Source organism: Moschus berezovskii, chromosome 2 (assembly GCF_049115385.1).
Source record: "Moschus berezovskii isolate FMDL1 chromosome 2, NW_MosBer_1.0, whole genome shotgun sequence".
Lineage (NCBI taxonomy): Eukaryota > Metazoa > Chordata > Mammalia > Artiodactyla > Moschidae > Moschus > Moschus berezovskii.
This window is the reverse complement of record NC_142461.1, coordinates 121071083-121088192: the sequence shown is the minus strand read 5'-3', so window position 1 is coordinate 121088192 and position 17110 is coordinate 121071083. Positions and strand designations below refer to the sequence as shown.

The following is a 17110-nucleotide window of genomic DNA, read 5'->3' as shown; positions in this document are numbered from 1 at the left end:
ATGCATTCTCTTTTAGCAGATAAACTGTCTATGTAAACTGTAAAATGGAAGACCATGTCAGATGACCACACAGACAAATGGTAAGGTAAAATCTCTCTGCTCGGAGTAGAAGTCATTTTTGAAATAATAACCCTTTTTCATCCAAATCCATGCTTATTCACTCAGACTTTGAATAGACCTAACATCTATAGAAACCAGCTTTGCCCAGTTGGTAACTAATTCTATAATTTGTTTTACCTTGTAGTCTTAATATTTACTTTTAGCTCTTTAAAAAAAATATTTTCCTCATTAATATCCCTCCTCTTAAGCATTTTAACTCTTGCTGGTGTTGAAGGGACCAATGGTGCTCTCTTGGTGGATAGAGTTCACCTAGACATTTGCAGAATATGCATTTAAATATCTTTCCACTTTTGAAACTGCTTCATTTTCTCAATTTTTAAGATAACATTAAGTATAAAAATGCAACATTAATTTGATACTGGCCTGGGATGAGGAAAGGACTACTGTATCTCATTTACATATAAATTTTAAGCTGTAGTACGATTTCAGAATCTTTAAAATTAGAAAAAGAAGGTGGGATACTTTTAATATTGAGGCAGTATGGTAATTTGTATTTCAGATTATATACAAATAGTAAGATAATTAGCTTTCCTGTCATTTTCCTGAATTTTTAAAACTAACTAGAAATTAATAAGCATTCAAATTGAAAATATATCAGCATATATGTTTCTGAAGTGACTCTTTTGGTTTTTCAAAATTATAGTAAATTCACAAAATCCTTAATGTATACCTATGTGCCACTGTGAACTAAATTTTCTCTTGTATAATATATAATAAATACAAAGAAATTTAGTTTTCCTGTATAAAAACAAAGGGTTAGCCCAGAAGACCTCAGAGGCAATCATTCAACTCTGATTGTGTGTCATTCCAGTCAGTAGTAACTTCTCTTAATATAATTCAGAATGCATTTTAACTTTGCCCCAGTTGACAAGAGAAATAGTAGAATATAGTAATTAGATTGTGAAACTTTTCTTCTTCCAGCTCTATAAATTACTCACTGTTAATTAATGGCTGTTTTCCACCCTGAGTTGAGCAATGTTTACATACCATGATCATATTAAATATACTAATTTTAATTGAATTGTAAAACATGAGTCATTTAAATTTTCAAAAGAATCCATATATCCAGTTATGTTTATTATGTTTCTTTCATTTGTCAAAATTTTTATTCCCACAGTGGGAATTCCCTAAAAGCCTTTCAAATTAAAGAAGAAACCTGGGAGTATATATGTAGGATCTAGACACAGCAGTGAGGCTTATACCCCACCCTCCTCACTGCCCCACTGAAGAACATTGGCTTTGCTTGCTTAGAGTCACCATAACTTATCAATATAGGTACACTGTTGTGGAACTATCTTTTCTGTTTCAACCAATGAGCACACAATATCTGGTCATAATTATAGACATGATATAATATATCACATCATAAATCCCTGAAATAAAACTAATTCTGCAGTTTAGAGACTTGGGGATTTATTCTACTCTTAATCTCATAATGGACTTTTAAATAAATTACAAATTCAGGTTGTGACAAACAAGCACACTTTACCCAAACGTTATACAGCATCACAATAGTTCAAACCTGTTCTTAAAAGAAGAAGAGTTTTATTGCCTTTTTGGATTGGCATGAAGAGCTGAAAACTATACTTTTATGCTTATATAAAGGTGGACTTTATTTGATTTTGCTCATTAGAATTGTTAGCCTCAGGAGCATTGAACTTGAGGATATTCAAAATAGCAATGACTGAGTAGAGAAAAATAAGCCTTGCCCACACTTGGCTTACTTACTGTTACAGATAATTAAACGGAATTTTTTATTTTCCAGGTCAATGGCATATAACTTAAAAGCCTGAGATATTCATTTCTCTTGTGCTAGATATAAAATTCTTTGTACTACGCATAGTAGCATCTAGACATAATTATTAGCTGTTACTACTGCATGTAATTTTAACTACACCTTTCATGTTTCATCACTCTTGAATTTCATTTAGTATGTTTTTATGGTTACTATACCATGTTTAGAAGAAAGAGAAAACACTGAAAATATTTCATCTTGTTAGTGAGTAGGGGTATTTTCACTGTATTGACATTCACTCCTTTTACAGATATTTTGGGAGCATAAATGAAGGGAAAGCTGAGATGAGTGATAACATTATAGATTAAATGTGAAGTTAAGTGGTCATTAGAATGTGAAATTAATGTTTTTACAACTGAATAATTGAAATGATAAATAATTGACTATTTATAGATAAGTTTTATCAATATATTTATAGCCAACAGACACTGGAATCTTGTTCTTTACTGCTTCTACATTTGAATTAAAACATAAGACTGTTCCCTGTAATGCAAGTGGAGTGAACTAATACAATAGTCAAACTACTTTTAGGTAAAGTAATAAAACTATTATTAATAGAGCTAGTCTACATACCTAACAAATCTAATGAAAAGCTAATCCCTTGTTATCAAATTACATTTCTTTCATTCTGTTCATGAAACTTTGAAGAACATCTGTTATTCATTGTTTGTTTTTGTGTTCAATAAGACTGTATAGGTATTTCTTGTGCAATAAAATATAATCAAATTTTTAATGCTGGAGTTTTCTCTCATTTTTGATTCTCCCATTTTCTTAGCGTAAGCCTCATTATAAAAGCTTCGCTGAGGTGATGTGGCAATTTACATAGGCAAAAGAAGCCTTGCATTTCTAGTAATTGAAAACAGTGGTTCTCTTACAAAGTCACATCAACCATTTCTGTAGCCACTTATTTTTAGTAATGGCTTCAGTTTATAAGCAGTAACTTAAACATAGATGTTTTATTTTGGAAATAAACAGTCTTCAATTTGACAATGAAAATCCTTCTTAAACTCAAGAAAATTCTAAATGTAAGAAATAATTATGGATCTTTTTAGACATTTATTTAAATAGTCCTCAATTCTTTTTTATTTAATATTTAAGTAATATTAAATGATATTAGTTACTTAATATTTATTGGAATTTTTAGTTAAAGAAAAATATTTGGATCTAGAATCCTTTTATTATAAATATTTAGCCAGCAGTTTTGCAAACTTTAGAATTGAGACTATCACAACAGAAAACTCATAAGAACATCTTTAAAATTTATAAACTCTAACACAAATGAAATGGATTGAAAGTTGCATCAGTACAGTACTTATAATCATGTGATATAATAAGCTAAGGTTAAAATTTTAGAAATGTGCTTTTTGATAAATTAATCTCATGGTAATTAACAATTTCAGGAATAAAGCAGGAGACTGTCAATTGGTGTGTAATTCTCTGACTTCTTCGTTTATTTAAGTAAAATTGATAGTAAAATAATAATCATTTTTTCCCATACAGAGTTTTCTATTTCTCTTCTGTCTGCCAAAGAAGAAGGACCTCAAACCTCTAGCTGTGACCTTCAGTTATCTAATAGAAATGAAACACTTGAACCTTTGTCTGAACCTTCAGTTTATTCACCTAAATTTGATTCCAAAAAGGAGGGCAATGCCCCAGTTTTCATCAGAGAAGTGTCAAATGCTGAAATAAGCATAGGGGACGTGGCGAAGCTGTTTGTTACTGTCATAGGCATTCCCACACCCCAGATACAGTGGTTCTTTAATGGAACAATGTTAACCCCTTCAGCTGACTACAAATTTGTTTTTGACGGTAATGATCACAGCTTGATCATTCTGTTCGCCAAACTGGAGGATGAGGGAGAATATACGTGTATTGCCAGTAATGAATATGGGCAGGCAATGTGTAGCGCATATCTGAAAATAAATTCTGAAGCCGAGGGCCGTGACGAACCAGAATCGGTGGAGGAGAAATCTCGGGAAAAGCGCCAAGGCCCTTGCCCTCCTTACTTCCTTAAGGAGCTGAAACCAGTGCACTGTGTGCAGGGGCTCCCTGCCATCTTTGAGTACATGGTACTCGGAGAGCCTGCACCCGCTGTTCTGTGGTTCAAAGAAAACAAGCAACTTTGTACCAATGTTTATTACACCATCATTCATAATCCTGATGGTTCCGGGACATTCATCGTCAACGATCCTCAGAAAGGAGATGGTGGTCTCTATGTCTGTAAAGCGGAGAATGTGTGGGGTGAGTCCACCAGTGCAGCAGAGCTGTTTGTGCTTCTGGAAGACACAGGCATGACTGATGCCACCTGCAAAGCAGCGTCCACACCAGAAGCTCCGGAAGGTTTTCCACACACACCGTTAAAGGACCCTGTACTTGAGACGTTTGACTCAGAGCAGGAAGTTGTAGCTTTCGTAAAAGATGCCATTTTGAAAGCTTCCTTAATTGCAGAAGAAAAACAACAGTTTTCTTATGAGCATGTGGTTAAAACCAATGAACTAAGCAGTCAAGTTACTTTAAAAACTGAGCAACTGCAATCCACAGTCATGTTGGAACACGATATGCCCCCTCCTGAAAGCACCAGAGAACTTCTTTCCATCAGTGGCACTATTCCTGTCCAGCCTATCAAGGAACCACCTCCCAATTTACAGCTGCAGATTGCCCAGTCCCAGGACACCCTCCCCAGAGAAGATACTCTGATGTGTCAAGAGCCTGAGCCTCAGGTAGTTCTATCAGATACGGAAAAAATCTTCCCAAGTGCCATGTCCATAGAGGAAATTAGTTCATCAACAGTTGAGTCTCTGCAAACTTTATTAGCTGAACCTGAAGAGAGTTATCCACAGTCATCAATAAAAGAAACACCAGCCCATTCATATCCAACCTCTGTGGCTGAGGAAGTACTTTTGTCAAAAGACAAGACAGTGTCTGCAGTGGACAGAGGGCAGAGAGAGACTTTTCAAAAGCAAGAGGCACAAAATGCTCTCTTCCTGAATCAGAGCTCAGCTGAGGGACGTGCACAAACTTTCCAGGGTCCTGACGGCACAGTCTCCAGCGTCCCTTCAGAACACACGTGCACAGAAAGTGAAATTTTGATGGAAAGTGTGGATCAACTGGATAGTGCAGGGCAAGATTTTGCAGCCAGGATTGAGGAAGGCCAGTCCTTAAGGTTTCCATTAGCATGTGAGGAAAAGCAGGTACTGCTCAAGGAAGAGCATTCTGACACCTTGGCATTGCCCCTGAACCAAACCGTGGAGTATAAAAAGGAGCCTATGGCAGTGAATGGTGTGCAGGAGGTACAGGGAAGTGATTTTCTTTCTAAGGAAAGTTTGCTTTCCGGTATTCCAGAAGAGCAGCGATTAAACCTGAAAACTCAGATCCGCAGTGCTTTGCAAGCAGCAGTGGCCAGCGAGCAACGGAGTCTTTTCTCTGAATGGTTAAGAAACGTTGAACAGGTGGAGGTCAAGGCCATAGACTTTACCCAAGAGCCCAACTGCATTATGTGCACCTATCTGATTACCTCAGTGAAATCTCTGACAGAAGAATTAACCATCACTATTAAAGGCATTGATCCTCAAATGGCTGACTTGAAAACTGAACTGAAGGAGGCGTTGTGCTCTGTATGTGAGGAAATGAACATTTTAACAGCTGAGGAGCCTGGAATTGAGAAAGGAGCCACAGTAGCCTCGCAGGAAGATGTTTCTTTTTCCAGTTCACAGAAGCTTGAAGCAGTCACTGAACCAGAAGTTGAATCTAAGTATCTTGTCTCGAAGGAAGAGATCAGTTTCTTTAAGGTGGAGAGTCAGGTGAAAGCTGTGGGGACCACAACCGCTTCTGCTGCTGTTTCTAATGAAGAACAGGAAGAGGCCTCAAAACCATCAGAGGAAAAAGAGAAAGTCCCTGAAGGTGGAGCTGAGGAGGTTGGTAGAGCAGAGATACAGGAAGCTGAGGGCGAGGAAGACAGGAAGCTCGGAGAGGATGGTCCTGACGTGCAGACACCCTTGGTGGACACATTTGCCGAGGAAGGTGACATCATAAGCCTCACGTCATCCATAACAAATGCCAAAGAGGTGAATTGGTATTTTGAGAGTAAACTGCTCCCTTCAGATGAAAAGTTCAAGTGTTTACAGGATCAAAATACATATACGCTAGTAATCGACAAAGTCAATAGAGAAGAGCATCAAGGGGAATATACGTGTGAGGCCTTGAATGACAACGGAAAAGCAACAACTTCAGCTAAACTCACTGTAGTCAAAAGAGGTTGGATTTTTAAGGATTCAGTGCATCAAGCTCTAACATTCACTGGGTTGTAGTGATTTAGGTTTCATCACCGAATTTTCACTTACCTGCCATTGCCAAAATTTGTTTAGAACAAAAATGAAATCACAGACATAATCATGGTTATTAACTCTTCTTCTTTTTCCTTACTGCCTTCCTGGGTGGTATGTTATAGTTATACTGCTATTTATTTAAAAAATAAATGTATTTTCATATATTTCATAAAACTGATAAATGTTTTCAGTCTATTTCTATGTGAAAATACTTTAATGATATGTAATCAAAAGCTGTCAGTGAACACCTGGTTACCCTGAAATCATCAGTCTCATTCTTAAATTCAAAATAACCATGATTAGTTGTCTATTTCTGTTTCTTGTTTCGATTTCTTTTTTTTTTTTTTTGCTATTGTTTCACTACATCACTTTATTTAGTAGATCATGTTTTTTTCACATTATTCTGAGTATTCCTAGTTGGCATGGTATATTAAAAAAATATATCATGTTATTATGCATGTAAGCCAAAGCATCACATTGTTCACAATTCACTGGAAAATAACAGTTGAATATGTTGAAAGCTGCTTCTTGTCTTCTTTTGCCTCAATGATCTTTCTCATTTTCCAGTCACTTGTCTTAAACTGCTGCAATCCATCTCACCAATTTCAACTGTTTTACTCCATTAACAGCAACAAAAGTTAGAAGGAAAAGAAAAATGTGAGGTGCCTAGTAAGGAGACGTGCTAACAGCCTCTGCTTCCCTTTGCAGCTGCTCCAGTGATCAGGAGGAGAATTGAGCCCCTGGAAGTAGCCCTGGGCCACCTCGCCAAATTTACCTGTGAGATCCACAGCGCCCCCAATGTCCGCTTCCAGTGGTTCAAAGCTGGACGAGAAATCTATGAAAGTGACAAGTGTTCTATTCGGTCTGCAAATTATGTCAGCACCCTGGAAATCCTGAGAACCCAGGTTGTTGACTGTGGCGAGTACACCTGCAAAGCTTCCAACGAGTATGGCAGTGTCAGCTGCACAGCCACGCTGACTGTGACAGGTAAATGCCATTCGCTGACACACACGTTGTTCCGTTTCACATTATTGCCTACTTTACTTTCATATAGGCGCAGGAAGTGTGCGTTCTACCAGCTGGAGAGGCCAGTAGCCAACGTGGTAACACAGTGGCTCCCGCAGAGCCTATGAGAGATGGGAAATTCTTGTTTACAGTCCTATTTCTGACAACAGCTAAAGAAAAAAATAGCTTTTTATTTCAAGAGGATGTCAAGGAATCATACACGCAGTGACTCCTGATAGTGTGGTTTGAGTTTTTGTTTTGGTCTCTTTTAGTCTGGCTTGCCCCTTAGTGTAAAAAAATTTCAGGACAATTTTGGTGCTGTTAAAAAATAGATGATGTCCCAGTCTATTTAATAACTTGGAATCAATTAACCAATTAAGAACAGGAAAAAAGCAGAACAGAAAAAAAGGACAGCGCATAAGACTAAAGTTAAAAAAATCCTGATAAGCAATAGGGAGGTATTACAGGACTCCAAGCTAGGATTCTCACCCTAGACTTTATTACTAATTTAAAAATAAGAGTAACTACACAAATATTCTGTTCTTAGTTTCCTAATAACATACGGGATGACTGTCAAGTAGGCAACACTCAAGTGTTTGAATTCCCTTACTAGCAAAAAAGATTAGTTGCTCTTTCCTTTCTCTCCCTTCCTTCCCTCTCTCTCTCTTGCTTTCTTTCTACCATGGGAAAATGTGACTATGAGCTTATGAATTGTGGTTTGGGATCAGGGGTAGCAATGACTTGTGCTGTTGACAGAAGCCATGCACTCAGTGTCAGGGTGGGCCTGTCCTTTGCTCTTCTCTTTCTTTTTGAAGTTTAGTTGATTACCATATTACCTTGATCTTCTTTTCCAATGAGAGCATGGAGGGGAAAGACAAATGCAGCACATGTCATTGACTTGAAAAAGACGGGGCTCCCTATAGCTTCCTCTCCTCCACAACTCTTCCATGTTGGAAACTCCACACCCCAGGCCCACGGTGACCCATTCAGCGGTTTTTGCTTTGTGATCAAAGAATATCTATGCGACCAAGTGCATGGCATTATTCTTAATGACACTTTGGGAAATTTCTTTATCCAAAATAGGCCTGTTTGGTAACAGAACTAACACTTGAGCTTCAAGTCACAGAGGAAAGAACAAAGAGGAGGATTTTTTTTAACCAGAAAGAGAGGTTCCTAAAGACTTTCTTCCAAATGTGGAATGGACATAGAAAATTGCTGCTATATATATTTTTACAAGTCTGAAATGGTTTAGCAGATGCATTTATAGTTGAAACATAAGGGTTAGACTTTACCAAACTATTCAGACTTAGTTTCTATTACTCACTTAATATCCCTGCTCTTCAGAAAAGTCAAGAACATTTTCTTTATATTCCTTATACAGTCTTCTGATTTGCAGAACTAAAGTACCAGTTGAATTGCTTATCAGATAGTTCAATTAATCAACTAATAAAATGGACAGATCTTTAGCAATTGTAAGTTATTGTTGTGAAATAAAAGAAGAACAAATCTTCTTTTATTTAAAGTTTAAAGTGCTGTCGCTCTGCTATAAAAAACATTCTCGTCCCTTTCTTTTGATGCATCTTTTCATCTTCTTAATACATACATTACCCTACTTTAAATAATGTCTCATGTCTATCTAAAGCTATAACTCATCTCTTCTCTTTCTTGGAATATGTAATTACAGCAGGAGCTTTGTGGGAACAAAATATAACACTGAAAACATTTCTCTTACAGAGGCTTATCCACCAACCTTCTTCTCCAGACCTAAGTCCATAACGACTTTTGTGGGTAAGGCAGCCAAGTTTCTCTGCACAGTGACAGGCACTCCCGTGATTGAAACCATTTGGCAGAAAGACGGCATGGCCCTCTCACCTTCCCCTACCTGCAAGATTTCAGATGCAGACAACAAACACATTTTAGAGCTCTCAAATCTTACAGTTCACGATAGAGGAGTTTACTCCTGTAAGGCTTCTAACAAGTTTGGAGCCGACACCTGCCAAGCTGAGTTGGACATAATTGACAAACCACATTTCATTAAAGAACTGGAGCCTGTACAATCAGCTATCAATAAGAAGATCCACCTTGAGGGCCAAGTAGATGAAGACAGAAAAGTCACAATTACGTGGAGCAAAAATGGGCAGAAGCTCCCCCCCGGGAAAGATTATAAGATCTATTTTGAAGATAAAATAGTATCACTTGAGATCCCTCTGGCCAAACTCAAAGATTCTGGAACCTATGTTTGCACAGCTTCCAATGAGGCTGGAAGCAGCTCCACTTCAGCGACAGTGACTATCAGAGGTAAGAAGTGTGTGAACAATGTTTCACTCCTTTCTCTGCAGGGATGCCTCAGTAGACAAATTGTTGACACACTGCAGTCGGCGCATTTTGTGATGCAAATGATTTCATCCCAACACAAGTTTTGGTTTGGGGAAATCCTGAAATTGTTTGATTTTATTTGTTTAGTCATTTCCAGAATTCACTTACTCTTCTTTGTTTCAAGCTGTCTGCCGTTAACATAGCTTGCTTAAAACTACTTCTAAGAACTTTGAGTGTCTAGGCAATCATTAAATATCTTCTTTCATAAAATTGCTCTTTGTCTAAGTAGAATTTGTTTAGTTTTGTTTTTGTTTGTTTATTTTTTAAATCGAGTCTGGGAAAACGTTTTGGAATCATAGAAATGTGGAAAGCTATTAAATACACCACAACCTGTTCAGAAATTTCACGAAGATATTTTGTGTGTGTGTTGTGTGTCTTTTTATTGTGTGATGTCTACTTTGTGTGTGTGTGCTTTATGCTTCAGATATCTTTTCCTTTTCTTTTTTGTTACCTTCATATAGAGCCACCATCCTTTGTGAAGAAGGTGGATCCTTCTTACTTAATGCTCCCAGGTGAATCAGCACGCCTCCACTGCAAGCTGAAAGGCTCACCTGTGATCCAGGTTACTTGGTTTAAAAATAACAAAGAACTTACTGAGAGTAACACAATCAGAATGTCTTTTGTCAATTCTGAGGCTGTCCTTGATATTACGGATGTAAAAGTTGAAGACAGCGGGACTTACTCGTGTGAAGCAGTGAATGACGTTGGCAGTGACAGTTGCAGTGCTGAAATAGTTATCAAAGGTTTGTTGGCTTGGTCGTAGTCCATTGGTTTTTGAGAAAAGATTTTCTTTTTAATTGTTTGTAACACATAACTTATGCAATACTTTCATGCTTTTGTAGAACCTCCTTCTTTCATCAAAACTCTTGAGCCTGCAGACATAGTGAGAGGAACAAATGCCCTCCTTCAGTGTGAAATCGCAGGCACTGGACCATTTGAAATTAGCTGGTTCAAGGATAAGAAGCAAATTCGAAGTAGTAAAAAGTACAGGTTGTTTTCTCAGAAGTCCGTCGTGTCCCTGGAGATCTTTTCTTTTAATAGTGCGGACGTTGGCGACTATGAGTGTGTGGTTGCTAATGAAGTTGGGAAGTGTGGCTGTGTTGCAACCCACTTACTGAAAGGTTAGTGCTATCTCTTTAATAAATTGTTGAAATAGCTTTCTTAGCTCAAGGAAGTAAAACGGGTACACGCTCTTCTCCTAATTTTTGAAAATACGTCTTGCCTTCGGTTTAACCTAGGACCCTGGGGACAATGCAGTCTTTATCTTGAGGCCGGTGTAAATGTTGAGTCTCTGGTGGTGGTGGTGGTTTAGTTACTAAGTCATATCCGACTCTTACAATCCCATGGACTGTAGCCCACCAGGCTCCTCTGTCCGTGGGATTTTCCAGGCAAGAATACTGGAGTGGGTTGCTGTTTCCTTCTCCAGGGGATCTTCTGGACCCAGGAATTGAACCCAGGCCTACGAAAGTGAATTATGCAATAAGCGGTTTTGTCAGCTGATAGCCCTGTATCTTTGCATCCTCTTCTTGCATGGAATTGTATTGCCTCTTAAATTGGATTTCTTTTTCTAATCAACCAACACTGTGGACTAGATACATGTAATCAAGATAAAATTCTTGAATGCATCTGGTGTCAAAATGTTTGGGAATGATCAATTTTATATGCTGTCTTTCTTTAACTAGAACCACCAACCTTTGTAAAGAAAGTAGATGATTTTACTGCACTGGCAGGACAGACGGTTACCTTACAAGCTGCCGTGAGAGGGTCAGAACCCATTTCCGTCACATGGATGAAAGGACAGGAGATCATTAAAGAAGATGGAAAGATCAAAATGAGCTTTGCCAATGGTGTGGCAGTCTTGATAATCCCTGATGTGCAGATTAGTTTTGGTGACAAATACACATGCCTGGCTGAAAATGAAGCTGGAAGCCAAACATCTGTTGGGGAATTAATAGTTAAAGGTTCGTGGAGGAACGTTTTGAATTGATATTTCCTTTAAAAATGAAACCTTAATCGACACTGCAGAATTCTAACTATTTAATACCATTGTAGAACCCGCTAAAATCATTGAGAGAGCAGAACTGATCCAAGTGACCGCAGGAGACCCAGCCACGCTGGAGTACACAGTCACAGGCACCCCAGAACTCAAGCCAAAATGGTACAAAGATGGGAGACCTTTGGTCGCCAGTAAAAAGTACAGGATAAGTTTCAAAAACAATGTTGCCCAACTCAAATTTTATTCAGCTGAACTGCACGATAGCGGTCAGTACATGTTTGAGATTTCCAATGAAGTGGGAAGCAGCTCCTGTGAGACCACCTTCACTGTCTTAGGTTAGTATCCGTAGAAACCTGTGCTCCCTGATTCCTTTGAAACCCAACTGACGACCGACACTAAAATCACTGAGCCCTTTTCCGCATTGTTCTTTCCTCTCTTCTTGTGCCATGAACAGATCGAGACATTGCTCCATTCTTCACCAAACCCCTTCGCAACGTGGACAGTGTGGTTAGTGGCACCTGCAGGCTGGACTGCAAAATTGCTGGCTCCCTCCCCATGAGGGTGTCCTGGTTTAAGGATGGTAAAGAAATAGCCTCCTCTGACAGATACAGAATAGCCTTTGTGGAAGGCACAGCCTCTTTGGAGATAAGCAGAGTAGACATGAGTGATGCTGGGAATTTCACCTGTCGAGCCACGAATTCTGTGGGAAGCAAAGACTGCAGTGGAGCCCTGATTGTGCAAGGTTGGCTGCAGACTGTGCCTTTCATTCTTATGTAAATGGTGTTCAAATTAAGGTATCTTCCTTTCAATGGCACCTCTTAACTCTTTGAAATTCTTTCTTACACTCCTTTAGAACCACCCAGTTTTGTAACTAAACCTGCGTCAAAGGATGTCCTGCCTGGCTCGTCTGTGTGCCTGAAGTGCACCTTCCAAGGGTCTACCCCTTTCACAATCAGATGGTTTAAGGGTGGCAAAGAGCTGGTTTCTGGTGGAAGCTGCTATATCAACAAAGAAGCTTTAGAAAGTTCCCTGGAACTATATGCAGTAAAAACCACCGATTCAGGCACATATACCTGTAAAGTCAGCAACGTGGCCGGAGCCGTGGAGTGCAGTGCAAACTTATTTGTAAAAGGTTTGCAAAATTTCCTTGACATCTTTGAGCTACCATTGTTAGTTCTTGCCTCTTTCTCACGTCTCTGAATGACTTCCTTCCACAGAACCTGCCACATTTGTTGAGAGGTTAGAGCCGTCCCAGCTGTTAAAGAAGGGAGACACCACCCAGCTAGCCTGCAAAGTCACGGGCACCCCTCCAATTAAAATAACATGGTTTGCAAACGACAGAGAAATTAAGGAGAGCAGCAAACACAAAATGTCTTTTGTGGAGTCCACTGCGGTTCTAAGACTTACAGATATTGCTGTCGAAGACAGTGGTGAATATATGTGTGAGGCTCAGAATGAGGCTGGCAGTGACCACTGCGGTAGCATTCTGATAGTCAAAGGTTTGTGTTCACATTGTCCCTTGTGTTACCAGAGTTATGGCCCGGGGCAGACTCCACTCCCATTAACTCAAAATAATTCCTTTCCACTGTAGAGTCACCTTACTTTACCAAGGAATTTAAGCCCATTGAAGTGTTGAAGGAATATGATGTCATGTTGCTGGCTGAGGTGGCAGGCACGCCTCCCTTTGAGATCACTTGGTTCAAAGACAACACCACACTGCGAAGTGGCAGGAAGTATAAGACCTTCATTCAGGATCAGCTGGTTAGCCTGCAGATCCTCAAGTTTGTAGCTGCGGACGCGGGTGAATACCAGTGTCGGGTCACCAATGAGGTGGGCAGCAGCACCTGCAGTGCCAGGGTGACTTTAAGAGGTTAGTGTCAGTGCTGATGACGGGCTGGCTCTTCTTTGGAGTCGATGCTTTTTGTTAAGCTGGTTTTGCTCTAGAGTCAGTATTGATTGAGCATTCGTTCTTCCACTAGAGCCCCCAACCTTTGTAAAGAAGATCGAGAGTACCAGCTCCCTTAGAGGAGGCACCGCTGCCTTCCAGGCCACGCTGAAGGGCTCCCTGCCCATCACGGTGACTTGGCTAAAAGACAACGAGGAGATCACTGAAGACAATAACATAAGAATGACCTTTGAGAATAATGTGGCAAGTCTGTACCTCAGTGGCATTGAAGTCAAGCACGATGGGAAATATGTTTGCCAGGCCAAAAACGATGCAGGAATACAAAGGTGTTCCGCAGTACTCTCAGTAAAAGGTTGGTTCAGAAAGCTCACTGTGGGTTCTAGCAAACAAATGTAGATGCAAGCCTTTAACCAGAGCCATTCACCACCCACACCTATCCCTTTGTTTTCCATAGAACCTGCAACAATCATTGAGGAGGCTGTGTCTATAGATGTCACCCAAGGAGACCCTGCCACTTTGCAGGTTAAGTTTTCAGGAACTAAGGAGATTACAGCCAAATGGTTTAAAGATGGCCAAGAACTGACCCTGGGCCAAAAATATAAAATCAGTGTCACTGACACTGTCTCTGTATTGAAGATTATTTCTACAGAAAAGAGAGATAGTGGCGAATATACTTTTGAAGTCCAAAATGATGTTGGGAGGAGCAGCTGCAAGGCTAGCATTAATGTCTTAGGTTGGTACAACTTTTTTATGGCGAGGAACTGGGCAATTTCTATGCTCTTTCATCTCTTTCAATTTTAGAAAAAAAGTATAAATCAGTAGATTGACTTTTTTTTTTTCATTGCATAGATCTTATCATACCTCCATCATTCACCAAAAAGCTGAAGAAAATGGACAGCATTAAAGGGTCTTCCATTGACTTAGAATGTATAGTGGCCGGGTCACATCCCATAAGCATCCAGTGGTTCAAAGATGACCAAGAAATAACAGCTAGTGAAAAATACAAGTTCTCTTTTCATGACAATACTGCCTTCTTGGAAATCAGTCAGCTGGAAGGTTCAGACAGTGGCACCTACACTTGTTCTGCCACTAACAAGGCAGGACACAACCAGTGCAGCGGCCATCTGACAGTCAAAGGTTGGCACATTTTGTCTCTACCTCTCGAGAACTTACTGCTCTCTCATTTCTTAATTCTGTCCTTGACTGATCAGTTCTAAAATAAATCTTCCTTTCCCCTTTCGCTTCTTCTTCTTTCACCCCAGAACCCCCTTACTTCCTGGAAAAGCCACAGTCACAAGATGTCAATCCCAATACAAGGGTTCAGTTAAAGGCACTTGTGGGTGGCACTGCACCCATGACAATAAAGTGGTTTAAAGATAACAAAGAATTGCACTCCGGAGCGGCTCGCTCAGTCTGGAAGGATGACACCTCCACCATCCTGGAGCTCTTTTCAGCCAAAGCTGCCGACTCGGGGACCTACATTTGCCAACTGAGCAATGATGTTGGCACAGCAACCACTAAAGCCTCTCTCTTTGTGAAAGGTCTGGTCTCTCTATCTTCTCACTGTCTTGCTTGCCTAGATTTTCTTCAGGGGAGCGGGCTTGAGAAAACAGTTTTGCTCATTGGTCTTTAGCATAAAAAATGTTCAACATCACACATTTTTCCCCATCTTTAGAACCTCCTCAATTCATTAAGAAGCCCAGCCCAGTGCTAGTACTGAGGAATGGACAATCCACGACATTTGAATGCCAAATAACAGGCACTCCTGAAATCAGAGTTTCTTGGTATCTGGACGGGAACGAAATTACAGCCGTTGAGAAACATGGCATTTCCTTCATTGATGGTTTAGCCACTTTCCAGATATCTGGGGCCAGGGTGGAAAATAGTGGAACTTATGTCTGTGAAGCTCAAAACGATGCAGGCACTGCAAGCTGCAGCATTGAGTTAAAAGTGAAAGGTGTGTTACAGCTTCTCTTTTCCATCCTGGCTATGTTCCTGGCTGGTCTTGGGTCTTCCCTGGAGTAAGCGGTTCTCTGTCTCCTTTTTGAATCTTTAGAACCTCCCACCTTTATCAGGGAGCTGAAACCCGTGGAGGTAGTCAAAGACAGTGATGTGGAGCTGGAGTGTGAAGTTATGGGAACATCTCCATTCCAAGTCACTTGGCTGAGGAATAACAAGGAAATTCGGAGCAGCAAAAAATACACACTGACTGACAGAGTGTCAGTGTTTAATCTCAACATAAACAGATGTGACCCTTCTGACACTGGTGACTACCAGTGCATCGTATCCAATGAAGGCGGCAGCTGCTCTTGCAGTGCTCGAGTCTCTCTGAAAGGTCAGTTGGATGCAAGGGAGCTGGCTGTCCAGTACAAATTCTGTAATGTTTTCATCTTGTGATGATGGGTAGGAGTTCAGATAAACCTCCTCTTCTCATACTGTCTACTTTAATCACAGAGCCACCCTCGTTCATAAAGAAGATAGAAAACATCACTACTGTTTTGAAAAGTTCTGCCACCTTTCAGAGCACTGTGGCGGGCTCTCCTCCCATTTCTGTCACCTGGCTCAAGGATGATCAGATTCTGGATGAAGATGATAATGTTCACATTTCCTTTGTGAACAACGTGGCCACACTTCAAATTAGATCTGTGGACAATGGACACAGTGGGAGGTACACGTGTCAAGCCAAGAACGAGTCAGGAGTTGAAAGGTGTTATGCTTTCCTTTTAGTACAAGGTGTGTAAGCTAGCCCCTTTCAGGGTTATTCTGTGGAGAGAGTTTCACAAGCAATACCTTTTTTCTGTGGAATTATGAGTGCAGTTCATCCATGTTTTCCTTCTTACTACAGAACCCGCTCAGATCATAGACAAAGCTAAATCTGTCGATGTAACTGAGAAAGACCCAGTGACCTTGGAGTGTGTTGTGGCTGGAACGCCAGAACTCAAAGTCAAGTGGCTTAAAGATGGGAAACAGATCGTGCCTAGTAGATATTTTTCAATGAGTTTCGAAAACAACGTGGCCAGTTTTAGGATTCAGTCAGTAATGAAGCAAGACAGCGGCGAGTATACTTTCAAGGTGGAAAATGACTTTGGAAGCAGTAGCTGTGACGCCTACCTGAGAGTACTAGGTTTGTACTCTTGGCCCCGGTCAGTTTCCCTGATGTATGTTATGCCCTTGGTAAACAAGTGGCAACAATTAATGGGTGTGTTTTATTGTCTGCCTTGGACAGATCAAAATATTCCTCCATCATTCACCAAAAAGTTGACCAAAATGGATAAAGTTCTAGGCTCTTCCATTCACATGGAGTGCAAAGTGTCTGGCTCACTTCCTGTTAGTGCTCAGTGGTTTAAGGATGGAAAAGAAATATCTACAAGTGCAAAATACAGACTCGTCTGTCATGAGAACACCGTATCACTGGATGTTAACAATCTGGAATTAGAAGACACTGCGAATTACACGTGCCGAGTGTCAAACGTGGCAGGGGATGCGGCATGCAGCGGCATCTTGACTGTAAAAGGTTAGAATTTCTTACCCTCTTCCTGGCTCTTCTCTCTGGTTGCTTTTAAATGTCACACTCTTTCCTGGTGTCC

At 40.1% G+C, this 17110-nt stretch overlaps 2 protein-coding genes across 32 annotated transcripts in view; both read left to right on the top strand.

Annotated features, from left to right (window-relative positions):
- Nucleotides 1–17110, top strand: part of TTN (titin) — a 276712-nt gene that overhangs the window by 63654 nt on the left and 195948 nt on the right. For all 31 annotated transcript variants that reach the window (XM_088830575.1, XM_088830572.1, XM_088830570.1 and 28 more), the window contains exons 45-63: nucleotides 6949–7227; nucleotides 8980–9543; nucleotides 10083–10364; nucleotides 10464–10742; nucleotides 11304–11582; nucleotides 11674–11952; nucleotides 12072–12359; nucleotides 12471–12749; nucleotides 12835–13116; nucleotides 13209–13487; nucleotides 13597–13875; nucleotides 13978–14256; nucleotides 14373–14660; nucleotides 14786–15064; nucleotides 15199–15480; nucleotides 15580–15858; nucleotides 15978–16256; nucleotides 16369–16647; nucleotides 16750–17037. In XM_088830575.1, coding sequence (XP_088686701.1) covers nucleotides 6949–7227; nucleotides 8980–9543; nucleotides 10083–10364; nucleotides 10464–10742; nucleotides 11304–11582; nucleotides 11674–11952; nucleotides 12072–12359; nucleotides 12471–12749; nucleotides 12835–13116; nucleotides 13209–13487; nucleotides 13597–13875; nucleotides 13978–14256; nucleotides 14373–14660; nucleotides 14786–15064; nucleotides 15199–15480; nucleotides 15580–15858; nucleotides 15978–16256; nucleotides 16369–16647; nucleotides 16750–17037 — 5622 coding nt within the window. The remainder of the gene's footprint in view (nucleotides 1–6948; nucleotides 7228–8979; nucleotides 9544–10082; nucleotides 10365–10463; nucleotides 10743–11303; nucleotides 11583–11673; nucleotides 11953–12071; nucleotides 12360–12470; nucleotides 12750–12834; nucleotides 13117–13208; nucleotides 13488–13596; nucleotides 13876–13977; nucleotides 14257–14372; nucleotides 14661–14785; nucleotides 15065–15198; nucleotides 15481–15579; nucleotides 15859–15977; nucleotides 16257–16368; nucleotides 16648–16749; nucleotides 17038–17110) is intronic.
- LOC148778609 (titin-like) lies at nucleotides 62–6942 on the top strand. Its single transcript, XM_088829881.1, has 2 exons — nucleotides 62–80; nucleotides 3416–6942. Exons 1-2 carry the CDS (start codon nucleotides 62–64, stop codon nucleotides 6220–6222), a joined length of 2826 nt encoding a protein of 941 aa, XP_088686007.1. The 3' UTR covers nucleotides 6223–6942.